This window comes from Rhopilema esculentum, chromosome 21 (assembly GCF_057945365.1).
Source record: "Rhopilema esculentum isolate cy_ngs chromosome 21, ASM5794536v1, whole genome shotgun sequence".
Lineage (NCBI taxonomy): Eukaryota > Metazoa > Cnidaria > Scyphozoa > Rhizostomeae > Rhizostomatidae > Rhopilema > Rhopilema esculentum.
In genome coordinates, this window is record NC_142835.1 from 5,468,581 (window position 1) to 5,490,539 (window position 21,959).

At 34.2% G+C, this 21,959-nt stretch overlaps 2 protein-coding genes across 2 annotated transcripts in view; both read left to right on the forward strand.

The window, feature by feature from the left end:
* Positions 1-2,377, forward strand: part of LOC135684561 (multiple epidermal growth factor-like domains protein 8) — a 30,588-nt gene extending 28,211 nt beyond the window's left edge. Inside the window, exons 29-30 of the mRNA XM_065200174.2 lie at positions 2-104; positions 391-2,377. Coding sequence (XP_065056246.2) covers positions 2-104; positions 391-1,575 — 1,288 coding nt within the window. The 3' untranslated portion in view covers positions 1,576-2,377. The remainder of the gene's footprint in view (position 1; positions 105-390) is intronic.
* A 1,386-nt stretch (positions 2,378-3,763) lies between these two features.
* LOC135684565 (propionyl-CoA carboxylase alpha chain, mitochondrial-like) lies at positions 3,764-21,884 on the forward strand. Its single transcript, XM_065200177.2, has 26 exons — positions 3,764-3,922; positions 5,453-5,503; positions 5,768-5,815; positions 6,293-6,361; positions 6,959-7,072; positions 7,449-7,502; positions 8,148-8,279; positions 9,016-9,052; positions 9,509-9,587; positions 10,225-10,327; positions 10,955-10,981; positions 11,214-11,281; positions 11,384-11,604; positions 12,256-12,329; positions 12,556-12,630; positions 13,453-13,521; positions 13,816-13,891; positions 14,158-14,268; positions 14,817-14,919; positions 16,163-16,262; positions 16,607-16,705; positions 18,372-18,425; positions 19,112-19,177; positions 19,294-19,368; positions 19,814-19,891; positions 20,508-21,884. Exons 1-26 carry the CDS (start codon positions 3,827-3,829, stop codon positions 20,574-20,576), a joined length of 2,148 nt encoding a protein of 715 aa, XP_065056249.2. The 5' UTR covers positions 3,764-3,826; the 3' UTR covers positions 20,577-21,884.
* Positions 21,885-21,959: the final 75 nt, after the last annotated feature.

Here is a 21,959-nt window from a genome sequence, read left to right on the forward strand (position 1 = left end):
GATGCCAATGCAATGGACATGGCAGTACTTGTGACAAAAAAACTGGATCTGGTTGTACTTGTCAACAAAACACAAAGTCTGAAGAGAAAAGCTGGTCAAAACAGGTGGGGCATTTTACTTTGACAATGCTATGCACAATAGCATATTAATTATCTGTCCAGAAACTAAGCGATTAGCTCAGTGGCTGAAATTCTGTGATTGTTTTGATTTGTTATATTGTATGTTATATGATATATGTTAGATGTTATGTTATGTTTATGTCCAGTTTCTACACTTTTGACGATTATCTAATTCCTTGCTCCTTCCTATTTTGATATTCACTCATTTTTTGCACATATGCTTTCCTTCCAGTAAGATATCTTTCTCAATGCTAGTCTATTCTCAATTTAGTGTAATCAATGCAAGTCATTGGATTTCTATGGCAATCCAGTTGGTGGCCGCCAGTGCTTTCAGATAATGAAAAACGAGCAGTCACTGACAATTGGAGATGAAAGGCTACGAGTTGGCAGTGATTCGGTTATTGAAGGTATTCTGCCGAACAGGACCATGTTCTTCGCTGTTCCTCCAAGGTTTACGAATGTTGACATACGCTTAACCGTTGACATCCTTGAAGGTGCGCTAGATTTGTACATAGCAACTGTCGATAGTGTGTTTGTTGTAGATGTGAACCACACGTCAGGGGAGCACACTTTGCTGTCCCCAACATTACACTCTCGCGCAAGAAGGAACGTTGTAACTGAAACTGTGATTGAAAATGGTTTTCCCGAAATGGTGGTGGAAGAAGATGGAAGTTCGGCGAGATTCCGTCGTGAATCACCCCTTGTTTCAAATACAACACGCTCTACAGTGCACCCATATGTCCCCAAAGCTAACCAAGTATACGCTTCAGCAGATACGCCAAGTATGTACACTGAATACAAAGGGGGGATCTTTTTGGTTAAAGGAATCCAGCGCAGAGTGATTATTGGCATTCGATACAAGTACCTTGATTTTAGTTCCGATCGTTTTTATGTCGGGATTGTTACGCGCGGAAACAGAGACAATGTCAAAACTGCCGGCCTGATCTACTTCAGACAAGAGCTTTCCCAGATCGATTTATTCGTCTTTTTCACGGTGTTCTTTTCAGTCTTCTTTCTTATTCTGTCATTATTTTTCTTGCTGTGGAAAATCAAGCAGCTGCATCATGGGCGGCAAGTTGTTATGCAGCAGCAAATGGCTTTGGAAACAATGGCCAGCCGACCTTTTTCTCTGTACACAGTGCAATGCGAGCGCAATGAACCTATCTCTACTTATACAAAAATCCACTCTGAACTCATGGAAGTCCCTGCTTCTTTAAAGAATCGCAAGGGTAAGCGCGATCGGTTGCCTACCATGTACCCGATGGCCATTGAATTCACAGAAGACGAACTCGCCGCCGTTGGCACTGTTTTCGTACAGTTTCCTGAGAATGAGGAATCGTTGTGGAACATATCCTTAGGTTCAGCGATTTTGCAAGCCACTCCTCAGCATCTGGTTGCTAGCACAAACAATGAAATGCAGAAAACGACTAGGTTTATGTGCACTATTACCAGCTAAACTTTCAATCGTGGGGGAAATTGGCATAAATGAAAGACTTTGGAAAATCATTGTAAGGTCTCACAGCTCTGCAAGTGAATTGATCAAAATTAAAGTGATGTTTAACACTTTTGAGTGGCGAATGTCTAATACTGTTGTATTTTTTTAATGTATAGCTTTGTATGGCTTTTGTTACTGATGCGCATTACCATAGTCCAGCTTTCATAAAAGTTTATGATAGTTATTAGAAATAGGCTATTTTCGCACAGGATGAGTTGAAAACAGCCTTGTTGATTCAGTGGCTCCTGAATGCTAGTCATTCAACTAAGCTACTTCATTTGTCAAGCCCTGAAATCTGTCAAGCCCTGAAATGTCTCGTCATTAATCATGTTTAGCACGAGTTTCATCAATCCATACTTATCCGTGGAATAACTCTGACCAACGTCAGTTCTAACAAACGTAATTCATAAAAAAACTTTCAAGGTTTGCACCCTTCCTGAGTAGATTTGCTTGTTAGAAATTCCCTCCTAATTCCCTGATCTTCTTTAATTGGACAATGTTCTTCTGATAGAAAGAACTGATTTTTATTCACTTTTATGCAATAGATCTTGCTATTTTAAAATTAGTAGAGACATTTTAAAAGCAATTATTTTGAAGTGGCATTCTTGTTATAAGGGTCGTAGCGTTTTGATAATCACTGTTGTTGATAAAAAATGCAGACGCAAAATTGGCTTTTCCATCTGGGATATTGTAAATTTCTAATAGACATTGTAATATAGTAAAGGTGATTGCTAAATTAAAGAGAGTGAGTTTATTTGATACATATCTTTGTGTCAATTTTTGGTTACTTGTTTTCTTCAATTTGCAAAGGCTCCAACTCTCCCGATTTGGGCGGGAGTGTCCCGATTTGAGAGTTATTTTCCCGTTCTCCCGATTTCAAACCTAAACTCCCGTTTTCAGGATTTTGTTATAAATCTGTTATAAAATCCCATTTTGAAAGAATATGTTGAGCAAAGATAGAAGATCTGCACGAGTTTCTGTGAAACTTGTCACCGTATCTGCCGTATCTATCTTTCTGACGTTTAAACCGTTGCAGGTAAAATGCTTATTAATGAGGTTATTTAGACATTTCAAGACTAAAGACATCAGAATGACATCACTTGGCACTAACTGGACAGATAGAGGGGAAGAGAATCAGGGGAAGGCAGATATTACTGTGGATGAACAGCCTAGCTGGATGGATCCAAGATGCTTCAGGCGTTTCCAGTTCCGTGAGCAGGGGTAAATTTGTTCTATTTGCCCAATCAAATGGTTTTTACATGTTGGCCAATCAGAGGCCACCGTTCATAAGTTATTTCGTTTCAAGGCGTTGCAACCTGCTCTTTCTGTGGGGATCTTGATAGAAAAAACAGAATCCTCTATTTTGTTGGCGACGAAAATATACTCTTTATCAGTATTCCAAATGGTTTGAAACATATTTTTTCGATAAATTTTCTAACAAGGAATTACCTGTTGCCATACAAGGTCGGGGTATTTTTCTGGTCATTAGAAATGTCTTGGTCATGCCACGGTATTAAAATATAGCCAACCATTTAAGTAGCGACGAAAATATGCTTGGATTCTTGCTACAACAGGATTTCAAATGATTTTTGCAAGAACTTACTTCTGTCAATTTTTTTTGCTTTTTTTGTGGACGGACCAAATTCTAAAATTTCACGAAAATTTGTTGAGAAAGCTCCAGGTTCATTTTAAATATTCTTGTCAGTGCTTTTTCAAATACATTTTCCAGAGTTAACTTCATGCCTGTGACAGGGATTCTCGAAAAAAAATGAGATAACCTTCCTATGCAACTCCTTGAAATAGCTCCCCATATTAGAAGAAATCCTCTGTTTTTGCCGGGCTCAAGACATTTCACTCTTTCGGTTGGGGTGAAAAATCGATTTATTTGGCGCTTCCAGGCGCAAGCCCCTGTTTCAACTTTGCGAATGACAGTACCTATAAGTTTAATTTGTTTTAATGAGTGTTGTGTTCCTCAGGCTTTTTGCGTGAAAGTGAAAGTCACTCTTGTCCTGCTCAGATAACTCGTATATGTAGTTTGATTGTCGATGAAATTAGATCATGGCTATAGTTCTTTACTAATTTTTAAGTTTCAAAAATTTCGTGCCTCAATATTCTTGTCAAAACCGCATAGAAATATGCAAATTCGGAGACGGGGTTGTTCAGACAGTTCGCGGTTGCTGTTGTGGAGTGGTTTTCGGACAACGATTCCAAAATGGCGGCAGTTGTAAAAGGTGCCTTGGCTGGCAGACAATTTGTTGGCCAAGTTAATCTTAGCAAGCTAGTTTGCAACAGTGTTTTAAAAGCACAGGTATTTATTCTGATTGTTTAAGTATCTTGCTGTGTGCATAAAGCATGTTTGAGATGTTTTGGGAGAAAATCTAATGCTTCTGTTTAATTACACGTGGTCAATTTTTATTCTGATAAGATATTGGAAGGACTAGACCAGAAAATATGTTCATTTTCGCTATGATCCCTGTTGTACAGGATGTTTTTCAAATGTAATTTAATTTTTTGTTCAGGATTTCGTTTACGCAAGTGTGCTTATTTAGATTGCAGAGAGGTATTTGCGATTTTTCGAAGGAAAAGTTGGCGGCGATAAATTGTTTTTTATACAGTCTTTTTTGTTGCTAAAGCACATTTAAAAACATATTTCTAATGCTGAAGTATATTCCTCATATTATCTTATTATTAGGTACAGCTTTAGTTTGTATAAATTTGTAACAAATTTTCATCATTTGGCTATATTTTTTTCTTGATCTTTGATTGGAGTTGGCGCTGTAAATTTTTATTTCATATTAGCCAAAATGGATTAAATGATTGGAATATTCATGTTAGAATTAACCTGTGCTGAAAATTTCATGTCAGGCCCTATATAAAAATTACTCTGTTTTAAAAATTGAGCATTCCTATCAATGTGTGAAATCCATGGAGCTTATGCTGGATATTTCCCATTGTTTTTCTAAAGTATGTTGCCATATATCTGGCATGGGCTTTATATAGATTCCACCCTGGATGAACACATTCCACTGTAGCAGCAATTCGGCATCAACTTTTTTCTAAAATGTTCCTGCACAGCTGGTAAAGGCTGTGACATTTTGAGACCTGGGCATGACATGGGTGTGTCATTTTGCTTCAGTCAAATGAAGAATTAAGTTTCCTCAAGATCAACATAATCTTGCATTTGCTTCTTAATTTATATCCTTGGCTTCTGCTCTTTTATACTTTACTTGCTAATGTGTCAAAATGAAGTGCACACTTATATCAAATTGTACACTTGCACACTTGAAATTTTGCTCTTGCGCACACCTGAGATCTTGCTGGAAACTGGAGTGCGGTTATGCTTTGGCAAGGGTCTAATGCGCTTTTTCATGTATGGAGTACATTTTTAAAGTTCTTACCGAAATTTACACCTAAAAAATTATGACCGAAATGTTTTCCACCAAAATTTAATCCACCAAAATTTTTGGCACTGGAAATTTTGGTGCTTAATATATGTCGTTTTGTCTCTTGCAAAAAATGTCAAATGCCGAGTTAAATATCATTATTATCTTAAATGCATTGGACAACATTGCAACTCTTAACTTTGCATAAAACAACTGAACATTGAAGTGAGAATGAGGAGCTGTAGGATTGCAAAAGGAAACCTTGCATAAGGTGAACTTGTACAGGCCAAAAAAGTTTTACATGTTTACAATTTTTACTAAAAATATTGTAATGATCTGGGAGTGAAGTGTCAATCCTTCTACCATGTTTTTCTGATTAATTGTAAAATGTATTATTCTAATTCTCTCAAATATGTCAAAATATTAGATTTATAAAACTTAAAACTATTTTTCAGGCATATCAGCGATTACAGAGGTTTTCTACATCTAGGATTCATGGAGAAAAGGTAATCTTTCAATATAAAGTGAAGAATAGAACATTATTAAATGTTATATGAGCGGCTTATTTATATAAACAAAGGTAAATCACAGTTTGAGAATGAATTAGGAGCTTTTCTTTGCTAGATTTAGTCAAACAACAGAAATTCCTGGGCAGTTGCAGGCTCAAGGAAATTCCTTGCGTAATCTATAATTGACTCCCAATAAAGTTCAAATTTTAAACTTTTATCAGGCATTTTCTAAATAGATTAAATAAGGATTTTATTTTTCAGTATTTCAACAAAGTTTTAATAGCTAATAGAGGAGAAATAGCATGCAGGGTGAGTGACTTTGAATTTTCATTTTCTTTGTCAAACATTTTGCAAGCAGCATTTTTACTCAAAATCTAATAAAAATGGCAAAAATATATTGCAAAAGTGCCTTGTTGTGATTATATATTGCAATTTTTGAGAGCATAGTTTTGTTTAAAAAAATTAATTGAATTAAATTGATTTGACAAGAGAGAGCTCAAATGGCTCAAATGGCTGTGCAAGGGATTATGTCTTTATTTGTGATTTATCATTTGTAAGGAATGGTGATTTTATGCATATATTTGAGGGTAAGGTGATCACATAATGCATTGAACTGGAAATTTTTCCAGTGCAGAGCCATTCTGTTCTAAAAACCAATGCATGTACAGCTCATCCTATACAGCAATGAGCACTTTCTGACCGACTTTAAAGCAATTTTACAATATACAGGTGTATTCAAAATGATGCCAGATCACTGAAAGATTTTTTGTGTTATTAATTTTGCAGATAATAAAAACATGCAGAAGATTAGGCATCAAAACTGTGGCTGTTTATTCTGAAGCAGATGCCAATGCTGTGAGTTTATCTTTCACTTTGTTTGTTTACAAATTATTGATAATAAAGGCTCAATATCCTGAGCTTGAAAATTGTTTTGTCTTGAAAATTATCTAGTCATCGTGAAATCTCTGACCAATGGCACCTCAGGAAATGTTTTCATAAAATTGCAAATGTGATGATTCTGCTGATGATAAATTGTTTTTCCTTCCAATTTTTTAGAAAGCATTTTAATTCCTTGTCGATAAAGAAATTTGTAAGTAGAATTAAAGAAGGAAGGTCAAATACATTGCTGTTTGAAAATATAGGTATTAATAAGGTAGTAGTTAAGTTAGGTTAAGTTAGTTTAAGCTTATTATGATCTTCAATGCAGTTATTTTAATTTATGAATATTTAAATATTCAAAAGCCTGTATTGATGTTTGATTAAAAGTGAATGAGAAGGGCCATTAAATTATTTTATGTAAGAAACTAACAATAAAAGCTTTTTTCCCCGATTATTCTCATATCTTTATTTCCTGTGAAACATCAGTTGCATTGCATATTTGTTTGTATTTTAATGCACAATAGTGTTATGTTATTTTTTTTATACAACTTAAGTTCTGTTCTCTGAATCTAGATGCATAGTCACCTGGCTGATGAAGCTGTGTTGATTGGGCCACCACCATCTGCCCAGAGTTACCTTAGAATGGATGCCATTATTGATGCATGTAAACAAACTGGCGCAGAGGCTGTAAGTGTTTTTGCAACCCTTTGAGCATCACAAAAGAACTCCCTAAAAACATAACAAGCTTTCCTTCATCTCTATTTACTTTCATGTTGCTGATGTTATTTTTTATACAAAGTGAAATATTTCAGTCCTTACAGTGACAAAAATTACCAAAACTAGCATGTTGATATTATAAGTAGTTTTGTAATGCAGGTTGCAGGTTGCAGATAATCATGAACGATATTCCTAAAATTTAGTCATATAAAAGTATAATATCATTCTTTGCAAACATAATTTTCTTAAATTTGTTGTGTGCTAAAACAACCTCCGTTTTTAAAGCTGATTACAAATGGTTTAGTTTAATGCGAAGTTGTATTGCAATACACTTTCACGAATTTAGGTTCATCCTGGCTATGGGTTCCTGTCTGAGAATTCAGCGTTTCACGATGCTCTGGTAAGCCCTTTCTATAAAGTTTTATCGCAACCTTTTTGACAGTATCAGGCCTCTCATGTATTTGTCAGCCACATGATTATCTGACTATTGCAGGTCTAGTGCAGGTCTCTTTATGCTATTAGTCTATCTTGTCAACGAGACCCATGGTGTCATGTTTTTATTCAACCTGTGTCCATTCTATGTCCTGTTTTACAGTACAAAATCAATCAGGAGGATAACCTAAAAGTTTAGAATCGTTTTTCTGAATTCATCATCAGGTCATCAAGCGATTAAAGCACAGAAGCTTATGGGTTTTTTTCTAAGATACCACAATAACTGGAATCTTCATCTTCATTCTGTTTATTCTGTAGCAAACTAGTTGCTTCCCTAGGGAAGTGAGAACGAAGAAAGAAGTTGATTAGCCTTGCTACTTCATTGTTGTGTTAACAATGTTAGGAAAGAACTACTGTCTTTATACGAGAAATCTGGCGTACCGTATGTACATGGTTTAGACTGTGCTTCTTACCTGAAGTATTTGATTTCACTGGATAATCCTGTCATAGGATTATTCATTGAAGAGATAAGGATAATATGAAAGTGTTTGTTTCTCTGCATGTTTCTTTGAAAAAGTTATATCTTATATATTATTGGTTTTGGGTGTTTTAGGAAGCAAATGGTATAACGTTTATTGGTCCTTCTCCATTTGCCTTGAAAGCAATGGGAGATAAATTGGAAAGCAAAAGAATAGCACTGAAGGCATCTGTCAGTACTATTCCTGGTTTTGATGGAGTGATCAAGGTAACAAATGTCAAATTTTATTTGCAACGAATGGCTTATGTTGTTTATGCTTGACACCTGAATTTTGTGATAACAGGAAGTGTTAAAAATATAAAGAATTTGGCCTGAGTAGAAATAATAGCAAGAGGCAGTGTTCGAATTTCATGTTTAGGTTCTAATGCAAGGACACAAACAGTTTGTTGTAACAAGGTTAAGGACACAAACAAGTTTGTTGTAACCGTAGAACTTACGACATTATGTCAATGGCGGCAAGTGACTACAATTCGCAGTTAGCTGTCTCTCAAGAATATTTACCATTATACTATTTGCAAAAATCACTTTTAAAATGATTCCAAAGATCTACCACAAATTTTGCTAACTTTAGAAGAAAAGTGAAAATCACTTTTAATTGACATAGGAAATCCATACAACTTGTTCTCAGGCAATACTGCATTATTCGCTCCGTCAGAGTTGCCTACAAGGCTAAAGCTGTTTTACCTGATAAAATAGCAAAATTAGCTTGTGAACGCTTATATTAACTAAAACCTGGCCTAGAATAAACATTTATTAGTTTTTCTGTTTTCTGATTCCTGAAATATCAAATTGTCAATCAACGGTTATATGTCTTTATATAAATTTTTCATCTTGATTTTCGTTATTCGTTTTTTGAGTGACCTACCCCGTCATAAATCTGGATGAGTCCAGACCAGCATCATCTCTATACTTCTAAGCTTTTTCGCTGTTTCTTCCTTTTTAGGATGATGATCATGCTGTTGCCATTGCCAGGGAAGTTGGTATGTTCCTCACTTTCTTTTATTAAAGTCTTCATCCCTGATCGATCTTAATTTATTCTATATATTATGAACAGCTGCTCTGCTCTGAATACCAGGGTATTTCATGTGTTTCAAATTAAAAAGTTTATGTTAGTGAATATGTATCTGAATACTCGATTACTTACACTTTAAGAGCCGCATGATTCCTACCAAAATATGTTTTGTTTAACTATTTGATATTGTCCGCTTTGTCTCTTTGTTTGATTTTTTCTTCCGTCTTCTCGATGGACATTACTTCAAGATTAATGCATATCTCCAAACCTCTTTTTCGTCCAACCTTTACAGTCAAATTTGTCTAATTCCAACTCGCGTACTTCGAACTAATTCATTCGTTGTGTAGGGTTACGAAAATTGGTAAAACTCATGCAATCCTGCATTACCTCATACGTTGATCTTTTTGGTGCTACTATTTTGCAGGATATCCTGTCATGATAAAGGCCTCCGCAGGTGGTGGAGGAAAAGGAATGAGAATTGCAAATAATGATACTCAGATCAGGTATATACATTTCTCACCCACCATGTTTTGCCCATTTGCAGCGACCTTCACTTACACCTTCATTGAATTTGCAGCGACCTTCACCTACATCACCTACATACTTTTGGTCATGTTGTCATTCCCCTGAACTTCTTAGGTAGTCCATACATGTAGCTTGTAGGTGGGCTTTTTGGAAACGCACCTTCTTCCGTAAATTTTAAAATTTATCGATAGAAAGTTTCGTCTTGAAAATCCCTAGAAAATAAGCTCATTTTCATCTTTTTGGGCAAAAAGATTATTTCACAACTTTTCCATTTTAGAAATTTTCTGTTATATTTTTAAAGAGTTAAATTATCATTTAAGTTCGTATTTTAATCGCTACGTTAATTTTAAGCCTTCATAATCATCAGTCATTTCTAAAAGATTTTTAAATTAATTTGGATTTGCTCACAAATAGCTGTATCTATTTTATGCTTAGTACTGAGATGTCATGCCTTGAATGTTTGGTGCCTCAATTTTTTGCTTGTAGCTGGTCCCTGCTCTAATGAATATCAACTGTATAAGCATACATTGCACCCGCACATATCAATTAAATTCTCTTTTACAAAATGATTGCCTTGGTATTATTCTGAAAATTAAAAGAACCACATCTTTACAGAGAAGGGTTTCGCCTGAGCTCACAAGAAGCAAAATCAAGTTTTGGCGATGACAGGCTCTTGATTGAAAAGTTCATTGAGCATCCAAGGCATATTGAAATGCAGGTGAAGTTTCCTATTGTTAAGTAAGGAAATACTGAAGTCCGTGTTATGTTACCATATTCCCATTATTTGATCTTCTCTATCATATACCTTTTTACCTTCTCTTCTCTATTGTTTTTCTTTCTATCATTTTGACACACTCCGTTATCTTATGTCCCTTACACTTCAAGTTTCCTTTAATTGTTAATCTCCCTGCAGCCTTTCTTGTACATGTAATTTTACCTTATTCATTTCAAATTTGTAAGAAAGTAGTTTGAATATGCAGAGAGCTATCGACGAAGGTTTTGCAAATTGTGATAAGTAGACAGCTTTTGTGATGAAATTTGTATACTAAGGTAATGGCAGTAATGGCTTGCAAACAGTAGGTTGTTATCAAATCAAGCTGAAAACTAAACTCAAGTAACAGCTTTTGAGTCATTGATAAGCCCTTTAGCAAAGTGCCTACGCCATAGCTGTCTAAAAGCTTTTTGCCAAAGCAGCTAATTTCAATATATTCTTTTATTCTTATAGAACACTCCCCAATTGTATTATACTTCTGTTGCTTCTTTTTCGAGATTTTGATCAAGTCGATTTGCTGTTACCAGTAACAGGTCAAAAATCCAAATATCAGTTTTTCTTTTATTTTAACAGGTCATAGGAGACAAGCACGGAAATGTAGTATGTAGAAATTATTCCATATGTATTTCTTTAAAAACCTTTTAGAAAGGTTAGGATACATCACCTTAACGAACAGGAGTTTACATAATCTATAAAGGCTATTGTATCAACTGATGTCTTTGCAAGAAATAACAAAACATTTATAAATATTTTAATTGTAATTATATGTAAATCTTCAACGAATTTTAAAAACCCTTTTTTCACGATCCTTATCTGTAACTTACTTTTTTAGTGCTATCTTAATGAAAGAGAGTGTTCAATTCAAAGACGAAATCAAAAAGTTGTCGAAGAAGCACCAAGGTAAGCCAATTCTTTAAACCTAAGATTTAAACTATCCTTGAGAATTGCGCCTTGATGAGCAATGAATTCTATATTGTAACCATGTCTTTAATTCCTCTATAGCCCATTTCTGGATCCCAGGACCCGGAAAGCCATGGGTGAACAAGCTGTCATGCTTTCTAAGGAGGTCGGCTACTCATCTGCAGGAACTGTTGAGTTTCTAGTGGATAAATACAAGAATTTCTACTTCTTGGAAATGAATACACGTTTGCAAGTTGAGCACCCGATCACAGAATACATCACTGGTCTTGACATTGTTGAGCTAATGTTAAGGTCTGCCGCCGGTAAGAATTTTACTCATCACAGTGTACTTCTGCAACAGCATTTCATGACAACGTATTTGCCTCTGTATTTTATTTTATTCGAGTTCAAGTGCTTGACAGTGCTCATTTCGAAGAGTTTTAAGCTACGTGAACCATCTCTGTTTGATTTGATGCAGTAATATACCCATTTAAATGCAATGCACTTAGGCTGCATGAGTTAGAGCTTGTTAAATTTATTTTGAAATCATATTCGACAATCAAATCGAAGTTCTATTCTGTAGAAATGGAGACAACTTAATTCTGTGAAAGTCCTCATTGCTTGCAAAATTCATCTTTTACATCTATTCATCTCATTGAAATCACAAGAACCCTATTATCGTTACTGATAACTTCAATTCTTTTTTCCTTGTAGATTATATATCTTTAAGTATTATTCAAAAAGCTCTCTAAATCACATCCCATGTTCACGCGGTGCTTATATAGCGTGGGCTGTCAGCATAAGAAAAACGTGTAAACGAATGCAATATAAATCTGTCAACAATTATGTGACAATAAAAAAGACGTTACACTCAAAATTGACACTAGTGTTCAAGTCATTTGGTCCATCAGTTCAGTCACATGTATCATCAGTCATATTTGAGTTAAAATGGTCTAATTTTCTCCAACTTTTAGGGCATCCACTACCGTTGGAGCAAAAGGATGTGCAACTGAACGGATGGGCATTGGAATGCAGAGTGTATGCCGAGGTATCAACTGCGGAATCACATAATCTCTTTTATGACCATGCGCTGGGAGAATGATATTGGAGTATACGTTTGTTCCGTTGTTAATTAATTTAGGCAAGATTTGAAAGGTACCAAAAAACGTAACTTTCACAGGAATGTCACATATGCAGATGTGTTCGATATTATATCTTTTGTGGTATCTTTTATTTTGTTTTTTCTATAATATGTTTTTCTGTTTGTTTTTTAGGATCCGTACAAGAGCTTTGGTTTGCCATCAACTGGCCGCCTTTTCCAGTACATACAACCTGATCACCTTGAAAATGTGATTACCGCTATATTTTTAATAGAATTAAACAAGGAATATAAGTAAAATTGTTCTAGAAAAAATAAACAAACCTTTTCCTAGTATAAACAATTTTACTTAAATTCCTAGTTTTAATTCTATTACATTGTACATCACACAATCTGATATTTTTAATAGATTCTGACTTTGGAAAACGCAGCTTGATAATCAGACAAATAACAAGTACGGTGACAAAAAAGATATTGTGATAGTAGCATTCCGACTTCTATTGACGTGAATCCATTTGATAAAATAGAAGTCGGAATTCTACTATCACGATTTCTTTTTTGTAGCCGTACTTGTTATTTGACCGCTATATTTATTGCAATTTGCCCTAGTCTAGCTACAGATTTCATATCTTAAAAATCCCACGTCATAAATTCAAAGATTGTTTTTTTAATTAAGCCACAAAGCTGTTGCTAAATCAAATTTACACTGATATGTTTCGGTAATGATAGTATCATGCTTTCGTGGTAAGACTGTTTAAGTAAAGATTTGGCAGCGGTTTTTCAGGGACAAAAACAATGCTGACCCTCTGATCGTTTCGAAACAAAGATTACTCTAGGCAATTTTGAGACTGCAAACCAACAAATAATTTGTATTGTGTAAAAAAAATCAGTTGTCACTAGACAAAAATCCCTTTCCCAGAAATTCTTGGTTCCAGTATGGTCATTTTGCGATATGCTGGAATTTTTTGTTCGCCAAATAATCAGTTTAATATTTACACTTGACTGCTAAGATATTTTTTGTTTTAAAGGGTATTTCACAGATTGCTTTAAAATTTTTGAATTTTTCCTAAAGGTACGTTGTGATTCCGGCATCATGGAAGGACAGGAAATAAGCATATATTATGATTCTATGATTTGCAAGGTAAGAAAAACACATAAATAATGTCGAATAATTAGGTACCTATAAGAAGGCAGAATCCGTCTTCAGTCTTGCTGCTGCCATTTCAAATATTTTGACAAAGTCCTGATATCATTTCCTTGTGATGCTACTTTTTTCTCGTAATTTGTAACCGTGATACAGCAATCTTTTTAGACTCAGATAAACGTATACAGTGTCGTTCATTTACATGTTCAATTTCTACAAAATCCCATGAATGTATTTAAAAAAGCATAACTGTCATGTGTAATTCACAAATTATTTGCTTCTCTTGCATAGCTTATCACGTACGGGAAGACACGAAATGACTCAATCGAGTCGATGGAGAAAGCTCTTGACTCTTTTGTAATTCGTGGTAGGTGTCAAATTTAATGATGAAAACTTTTCACTTTATGAAAACTCAAGTTATCATTTATCTATTTTTCAGATTTATTTAATTATTCATTTCTTTAATGTTGCCTCTAAATGGCTTGGATTCTAATCGATGCCAGTCACCTTAATAATGAATCTTCCTGGCTAATCTCTTCGTGTTGTGTATCGCCCTTAATTCAAGGAATATCAACACTTCAAATTTGCTTTTTGTATTGAAGCCATGGTACATTATATGTTGCAAATTTTCAGGGGTGTTGCACAACATCTCCTTGCTTAGAGACATTTTGGATCGACCATCGTTCCTAGCTGGGAATTTGTCAACAGATTTTTTGAATGAAGAATATCAAGATGGTTTTAAAGGTGAGCTCGTGTTATCTGCTTTAATGAAAAATGTCTTTTAGTAACTATTGAATACCAAGTATACTGCAAACAGTCATTGCTCATCACATTTGTATGATACATTAAATATATCTGTAGCAATGGTCAACAATATTTGGTTATATTGCTGAGAAGGGCAAAGTATCGTGAGATGTTCCTGGTAGATGGTAAAGCTTTTAAGACAGATTGAAAAACAGTTTCTCTGGATTTCTCGTGGTAGCTATAAAGAAAAATGCAATTCTGTTGATTTTGCTTTGAAAGATACAGCAGTAGAACGGTTCCGAATCCAATATATGTTTTAGTGATAATTTCTTATTTGGAACTACGTTTTCATCTTCAGTCTTATCCATAATTTATAACCCTGCCATGACAATTTTGCTAACCTATTCTAGGCTACATTAAAAGAAGGTTTTAAAAACCTTCAGCAGCATAAACCAAGAAAATATATGGAATTATTCCTTATATGGCAAACCTTTGCAGGCGCCTGAAAGCTTCATTGTAGCATAAGTTTGTATTTTGCGGATTTTTAGGTAGGTTTTTGACTTTTGATGAGAAGAATGAATTGGTTGCTGCTGCATGCCATCAATATGTTCATCGGGTTATCAGAGCTGGTGAATACCTGAATCAGTCACGGTGAGTAAGATTGTTGTCATCATCAAATGTAACCATAATACAGTTAGTAAATAAATTTAGTACCAGAATGAAAATATAATAGTTTGAATGTTAAAAACACGACCTTTTGAGCATGTACTCGTTATCCGACGTTTGGTTAATGAGTACATGCTCGAAACGTCGTGTTTTTAACAATCAAACTATTATATTTTCATTCTGGTACTAAATTTATTTGCTAACTGTATTATCGTTATTCTGGATGAAGTACCACACGCAACGTACATATTTAATCAATTATTACCAGTTCTATAAAGTGGTCAAATTATGACGTAACATATCTTATTGCCAGTGAAAGACCCGAATTTTGCCAATTGATTCCTGTCCTTTTTTCTTGGTTCAGGATTTTGGAACGAAGACCAAATTACAGTGCTTTGGCAGAATAAGAGCTTGCCCCCATGTGGCCATATCTAAGCCAATTTGTACCAGGTTAAAGGATTTCGTAGATTTAGAGCTATTTGATGAAGGTTTTCAGGTTATATGGCCTCATGTCAATAATAGAACGATCTAAATGTTAATGATGTCATCACATAGCCATTCTATTCTGTATCATAATTTTATTGCAGAGATTTATTTATTTCTTTTTAACACAATGAATTTATGATTTGGACTATAATCCATCAATTAGTAAAAGAAACCAGTTTAAAGTTATTCAAGCGATAAGTTATAAGGGTGAATTATGAAGTGGCTCAGTGTATTTTGCAAAAATCAATCTCAGAATCTAGTCATCAAGATGTCGATCTAATACGGACACATGATTATAAAGTAGCTTTGAACCTACAATCCTGGCCACAGCTGTTGAGGCAAATGTCAAAACATTTATAGTCACACAAAGTCAAACCATCCCATGTATTTACACCAGAGATATCAACACCAAACTGAGGAAAGGGGAGATGCAAAATCTTAACACGGATTGTCCAGGAATGTACTATTATGGGAACAGATATACCATAGCTCTTTGAACAACAGATTGTTTTCATTTTGGTCGCAACTTTGCTTTTGATGACTACAACAGTATATGTATACAAAATTCCATTAATATAAACGTCCAGTCTCCTTAATAAAGACCTTATATTTCTCGAACATTGATTTTTTCAAACCGTTTTCCGGGCCCAATGACAGTTTTACATATAATTGTTTTTTTTTGTTAACGAAGGCTAGAGTGCATTCACATAATGACCACATTATTATGTTTTACACAATTCAGATTAACGAGCCAACGAAACCTGCAGTCTTTTGAGCTGGTTTGCACCATAGATGGGGAGAAGTTCGAGTGTGCTGTAGAAATTATTGATCAAGGCATTAAGGTGAGTAAATATATGAGTGATGCAAGTTTTAAACATATGTTTTAGATTAAATCCAAGTTACGTGGGCAATTAAGTGTTTTTACAGAAAGACCAAATAGAATTTAACCTAATTTGCATATAAGGTTTGCTTGTTAATATTCATTTTTGGATAGATTTCACTTTACATTGCTGATGGCTATTTTGGGAACGTTTTTGCATCTTAATTGTGGATCTGGACGTGTTTTTATGGCTAAAGTTTAGCAAATAGTTGCTCTGAAGTTATCAAGATAATTTTAACATGTTGCTTGATGCAATTCCGACCTTCAGCATCATAGGGCTAACATCACAGAGTTATGATTTTACAGGCAAATATCAATGGAGTCGATATTGTTTTCACTTCACATTCACCAAAGCAAAATACTTTGTTGGAAGCAGAAGTTAATGGCGTTCCTTGCGTATTTCAGGTGCGTTTAACAATTTACCTTCATTGGTGAAAAATGTGATTTTTGTTCAAATGAACACCCAATCCCCCACTTAAATGTTTTTCCAATCAACCTCTCCCAACAAATTAAGGATTTTTCAGAGTGACTGACCAGTATCGGAAGAACTAAGAACTAAGTTTTAGTTTTTTCTGATATTGAAAGAAAACATTATTAGAGCAAATTATTTTTGCAAAAAAATTTTAAGGGTGCAAAAATTAAAACTGGCTTTGGAAAATACAAAAAATCTGAACCAAAGCATACTATAAAATGTTTGAGTATACAATTCAGAAAGTAATATGCAGTAATCTCATTTTGGTCTAGCTTATATTTTTAAACTGTGTTACTCTGCGTTACTCTGTTTTAAACTGCTAAATGACAATACTTTTAAACTGTATTCCTCTAGCCATCTTAAAACACCAAGCATGAGATGTACGAAAATAGTACAGAAACAAAACAGAAAATAGGAGAATTTTCTATCAAATTGTCGATTAGAAAAAGGGCAGAGGTCTCTGCTAATAAATCTAAACAATGTTAAATTTGTTTAGAAGACAGTCTTGTAATTATTATCGATAGTAAAAATTACATCCTAAATAAAAGACCTGAAATTTTTTCAAAATGCTGATGTCAAATGAAGTTTCTATTGTCTAACCGTCAGTAAATCGATACATAATTGCCCCCTAATTAGCAACTACAATCATTGAAATTGCTGAAACCTCCATGGACATCACAATTGAATATAATAATACCCTCAGAGAGAATGGTTTTAGCAATTGATTAATAATCTCATGAAGCATGAAACTTGATGTAGCAAAGAAGAACAATCTGCTTGTACAGCTTTACCATACTGCATCAAGCACTTTATGATAGATCAGTAAACAGTAGTATTCATTCTGAAACAGAGAAATGTTTTTGTCTGACGATCATTCGTCTGACTCACTTTCGTAACTTTAAGTTGTTTACTCTGAAAAGTTACAGGCAAATAGCTTAAGTCGATTTTTTGCTTTTTTCAAAGCCATTTCAAATTATGATTTTATTATATTTTGATTTACCAGAATTAAACAAAAATCTCTTGGACAAACAGCAGAAATGTTTTGCTGTTATTCTTTTCTCAACGCTAATTTTGGAAAATTTCTCTTGCATAAACCTCTACTAGTTTGTATCATTTTTGCATTAGAAAGAGCAAAATTTCAGAACTGAGTGGCAAAGTAAAGTTGTACATCTTAATATTGCCTCTTCGATGTTTTTTATCATTGCCCAAGTTTTGTTTATTGTGTTTCCATTGTGAATTGCATTAGCATCAGCATCATCGATACAAAAGGGTAGTCAATTTCCATATGAGGTCTAGGCTGTATTTACACAAAATCAATTCCACACTGAGTATTATTAGGTCTTCTGTTCACATGGGACCAGGCAAAGTTGTACAAAATGGAACTGTTAGCAGCAGCATAATGGGATCATCTGAAAAAAACAGTTCTGGATGGAACTGCTACGAAAATTTTCTTTGAAATGTTTGGAATCTTGAGTAGGGGCAGGAAAAAGGCTTGTTGAAGTCTTGTGATGAACCTGTTTTGCAACTAATTTTACCTCACAACAGTAGGTGTCACATAAATATGTAGCTTCCTACTGAAGTAGTCATTACTTTGTTTAGAAATTCTCAAGATATGTTGGTCAGCAATTCAACATCATTCACAAAGGAACAAAGGTTTGATTTTTTGCTACCTTATCACCATAAAGATTGTTTTTTGTTTATGCTTATCATAGCCTTCCCTGTATTTTGTTATTTGGTGAATCAAATAATATCTACATGTTTTTAAGAGTTTATTTACTCAAGAAAAGTCATATTGACCCATGTTCACGCTTGCAAATATTATTCTTGGCACCTTTTCATTGTATTCTGTTAGCAGATCTAATGCCATAACCATTATAACAAGAGTATCTAATAAGTGACATTCTATATCATCTTTGACATCACACAAGTAGACCCCCTCATATCTGTAGCTTTACACACCAAAGAATCATATCAATAATAATTTTCATATTATTCTCTATGCTCATTATGGGATCCCTTGCTCAGTTCTAGATATGCTAAATTACAAGCCAAGTCTTAGAAAATCGCACCCCCACCCATAGTCTATCCAGGCTAGTTGAGAATCACAGCAGATCCCTGAGCAGCTCTTTCATGAGCAACCATCTTTTATTTGATGTTTATTTGTAGAACTGAAAGGATTATAGACCCAAGTTAGTTCTGCAAACGGGCCTCTTGTCAGTTGTCTCTTCGCTTCTTGGTTGGTTTGAGGCCTTCCATTTGAAATTTTGGATCATTTTTCCTGTCAGTTATTTTCATTCTTTTTTCATATAAAGTATGGTACTGCCTTTATTCTTTTATAGTTCCCTGTTATTGTGAGAACAAAATTGCAAGAGCAACTGCACCAACACATGCCTGAAAAGCCAGAGGTAGATTTTTATAGCTTCAACTTATTTTATTTTTGAAATTTCAGGTTTCAATGCTCTTAACCAAAAATGCTTGTTTGATGAAACATTTTTTATTGGTTTGTACTTCATTGTTTTAGGCTGACCACACTCCGTTCCTTCGATCACCAATGCCTGGGACACTGAGGGAAATACGCTGCAAAGTTGGAGATGATGTAGGTGTTATGGCATTGTACATTAAGATAGTTGTTTTATCAGGTTTTTGCATTCTTTAAAAGCTTTGAAAGACCAAACAAAAAACATGTATAAAATTGTAGCAGATGCGAAAGTTTAAGGAGGACAGCTATTAAAAGAGGCTGGTTATTCAATCCCTGCAGCTAAGAATTCAAAACACTTAGCTTTAAATGCAAAATTGAGCAATATTTTCAGCAACAGAGACATTAAATGAAATTTGTTAAAATTGTTTTGAAATGAAGCAGATGTTAACCACTGAATGAGCAAAGCAGAAAACTTTGACCATGGTCAAGGTTTGCTACTAAATGAAAGTGCATATTACCAGAGAACAATTTGGCATAGCTGTGAAAACATTCATTTATTGTACCATCCTGTGTTTAAAAATATAAGGCTAAAAGCTCATTTGAAAATAATTTATTTTTTCAGGTGTTTGTGGGCATGGAAGTTGCTGTTGTTGAAGCAATGAAAATGCAGAACATGCTGCGCGCTGAGAAGAATGGCAAGGTTTGTTGCTGATGCAGCAAAATTTAGTATTCACTATAATCTGTAGGATTCAAATAGTTCTTGAGATTATACAAGTAGAAGGATACAAATAGAGATTCAGCAGAACCCTAAATATCTCCTTTCTTGATACTTTTGCAATGAATGTGAAACACCATGCAATTAATCAATTTAAGATATGAAAGTCAACAATAGGAATTTACTCAGCTATATCAACATTTTCTTGTCATTTCTTCCGTTTCATGGCCATTTTGTTCTAAAAAGATGTAAGGACCTTTGATGCCAACTAGTCCTCAATCCTAGAATTTACAGACAGCAGACACATTGCCACCTATTTCTGGCTCATTAAATCGTATCATTATAAATATAACAGAAAAGGAAATTTTCAGGGAAGGGGAAAAGTTACACACCCAAAGAGGTCCAGAAAATTTGGCAGATAAATTTGCAAAAATTTGATATTTTTCTAGAAACATGCTGCTTGAGAAAAGCTTAAACTGCCTTCTGGCCCTTGCCACTGTACCTCGCATCCTGTTGATATGTCAATACATACTGTAACATCATATTGATTATTCTGTATTGCAATCAATATTGTTCTGAAACAAAACCTTCCATTTTTAAGGTGCGAGCAATTTACTTCAGAGCTGGAGACAGTGTTGCAGAGGATGATCTTATCTTGGAAATTGAATAATGCTTTTGATAATAGCTTCATGCTTTTGCTGTAGCTGATTTTCAACTTGAATTTGAGAAGAACTTATTTATTATGCATGCTTTTCGTTCACATAAAACTGATATTACTGTATGCCTCTGCTTTTATGAGCGAAATCCAAAGTATCTCAACATCTCATTTAGCATCATGAAAATAACAAAAATTGGTTCTCCTAAAGGTTCTTACCTAATCCTAAAAACCCTATGAAATATTTTGTAAAAACTTGTTTAATCCCATTAGAAAATAGATTCAGTTTTTCAGATGAATTTTGAATGTCTAATTTCAAGAATAATGTCAGCGTGTCTTGCTTATTTTATTTTCTATAATATCCCAAAAAAGTTGCAAGCAATCAATCCAAAGCCTATTTAATTGTAATATTGCTAATTTGTTGTTATTTTTTCTCATTGCATTAATGGCTTGTCAGCATTGATATTTTCAAAAACAATCCATCATGTTATACTGCATATTTCAAACTAGAACAAAATTGAAAATCTTAACCCAAGTATTGTTATTGGAGCAATAATTAAAAAGAAACACAAAGGAATGATAAGCTCTAAGCCTGTTCCTTGAGCCTTAAAAGTTTGCTTTTTGACATGGAGCAGATTTAGAATTGATTGCTGTTAGTAAGGATAGAGATAGAATTTTAGATGTGACAATAGTTTGTCAATAACATGAATTGCTTCACTTTTTATGGCAGACACTAGTAATTTTTTCAAATAAAAGTTAAGATGCTTGTATTTGTAAAAGAGCAATGAAATAAAAATGTCAATTTGATATTTTTCTTTTAACTTTGAAAAAACTTGTTATTGCATTATTGTCATGACTTTGTTTACTTCTTAGTTTTCAGCAAAGTAAGTGAACAATACCAGGCCTGTTCCTTAACTTACATGTTAAGCCTATATAATGCATCTCACTGACTTTTCGAAGTAGATGATATACAATGCCTGCTAAATTTACTAAGTGTGCCCAATAGCTTGTGCCCTTATTTTTTACTCTGATCCCCTGTCTCTCCAGAACAAGGTTAATGGCAAATATAGTGCAAATAATATATTTGATCAATTCTCTTTTTGTCAATTTGTAAAACAAAATTGTTTTAAATTGTTAAGAGGGATGGCTGAAATCGCCTTTTAAATTTGATGATGTTCTAGTCTTCCAAGACTAATGACAATTGTTAATGACCTTTTTGAATGTACTTTCAGCTTGAATTATCAAACCTTTTAGTGATTTATACTTTTATATGTTTAAAAGAAAGAAAAGAATATTTTGGAAGCAACTTTTTTTTAGAAGCTACATCTATTTGTTTTTGCAAAGTATGATCTGTTGTTCACAGATTAACCAGATGTTCATGAAAATCTGTTGGTGGAT

Coding starts and splice junctions, on each gene's coding strand:
- LOC135684565 (XM_065200177.2), top strand. CDS start 3,827: ATGGCGGCAGTTGTAAAAGGTGCCTTGGCTGGCAGACAATTTGTTGGC. Junction 12,631..13,452: donor AACCTGATCACCTTGAAAAT/GTGATTACCGCT, acceptor TTTTTCCTAAAG/GTACGTTGTGATTCCGGCAT. Junction 18,426..19,111: donor TCATTCACAAAGGAACAAAG/GTTTGATTTTTT, acceptor ATTCTTTTATAG/TTCCCTGTTATTGTGAGAAC.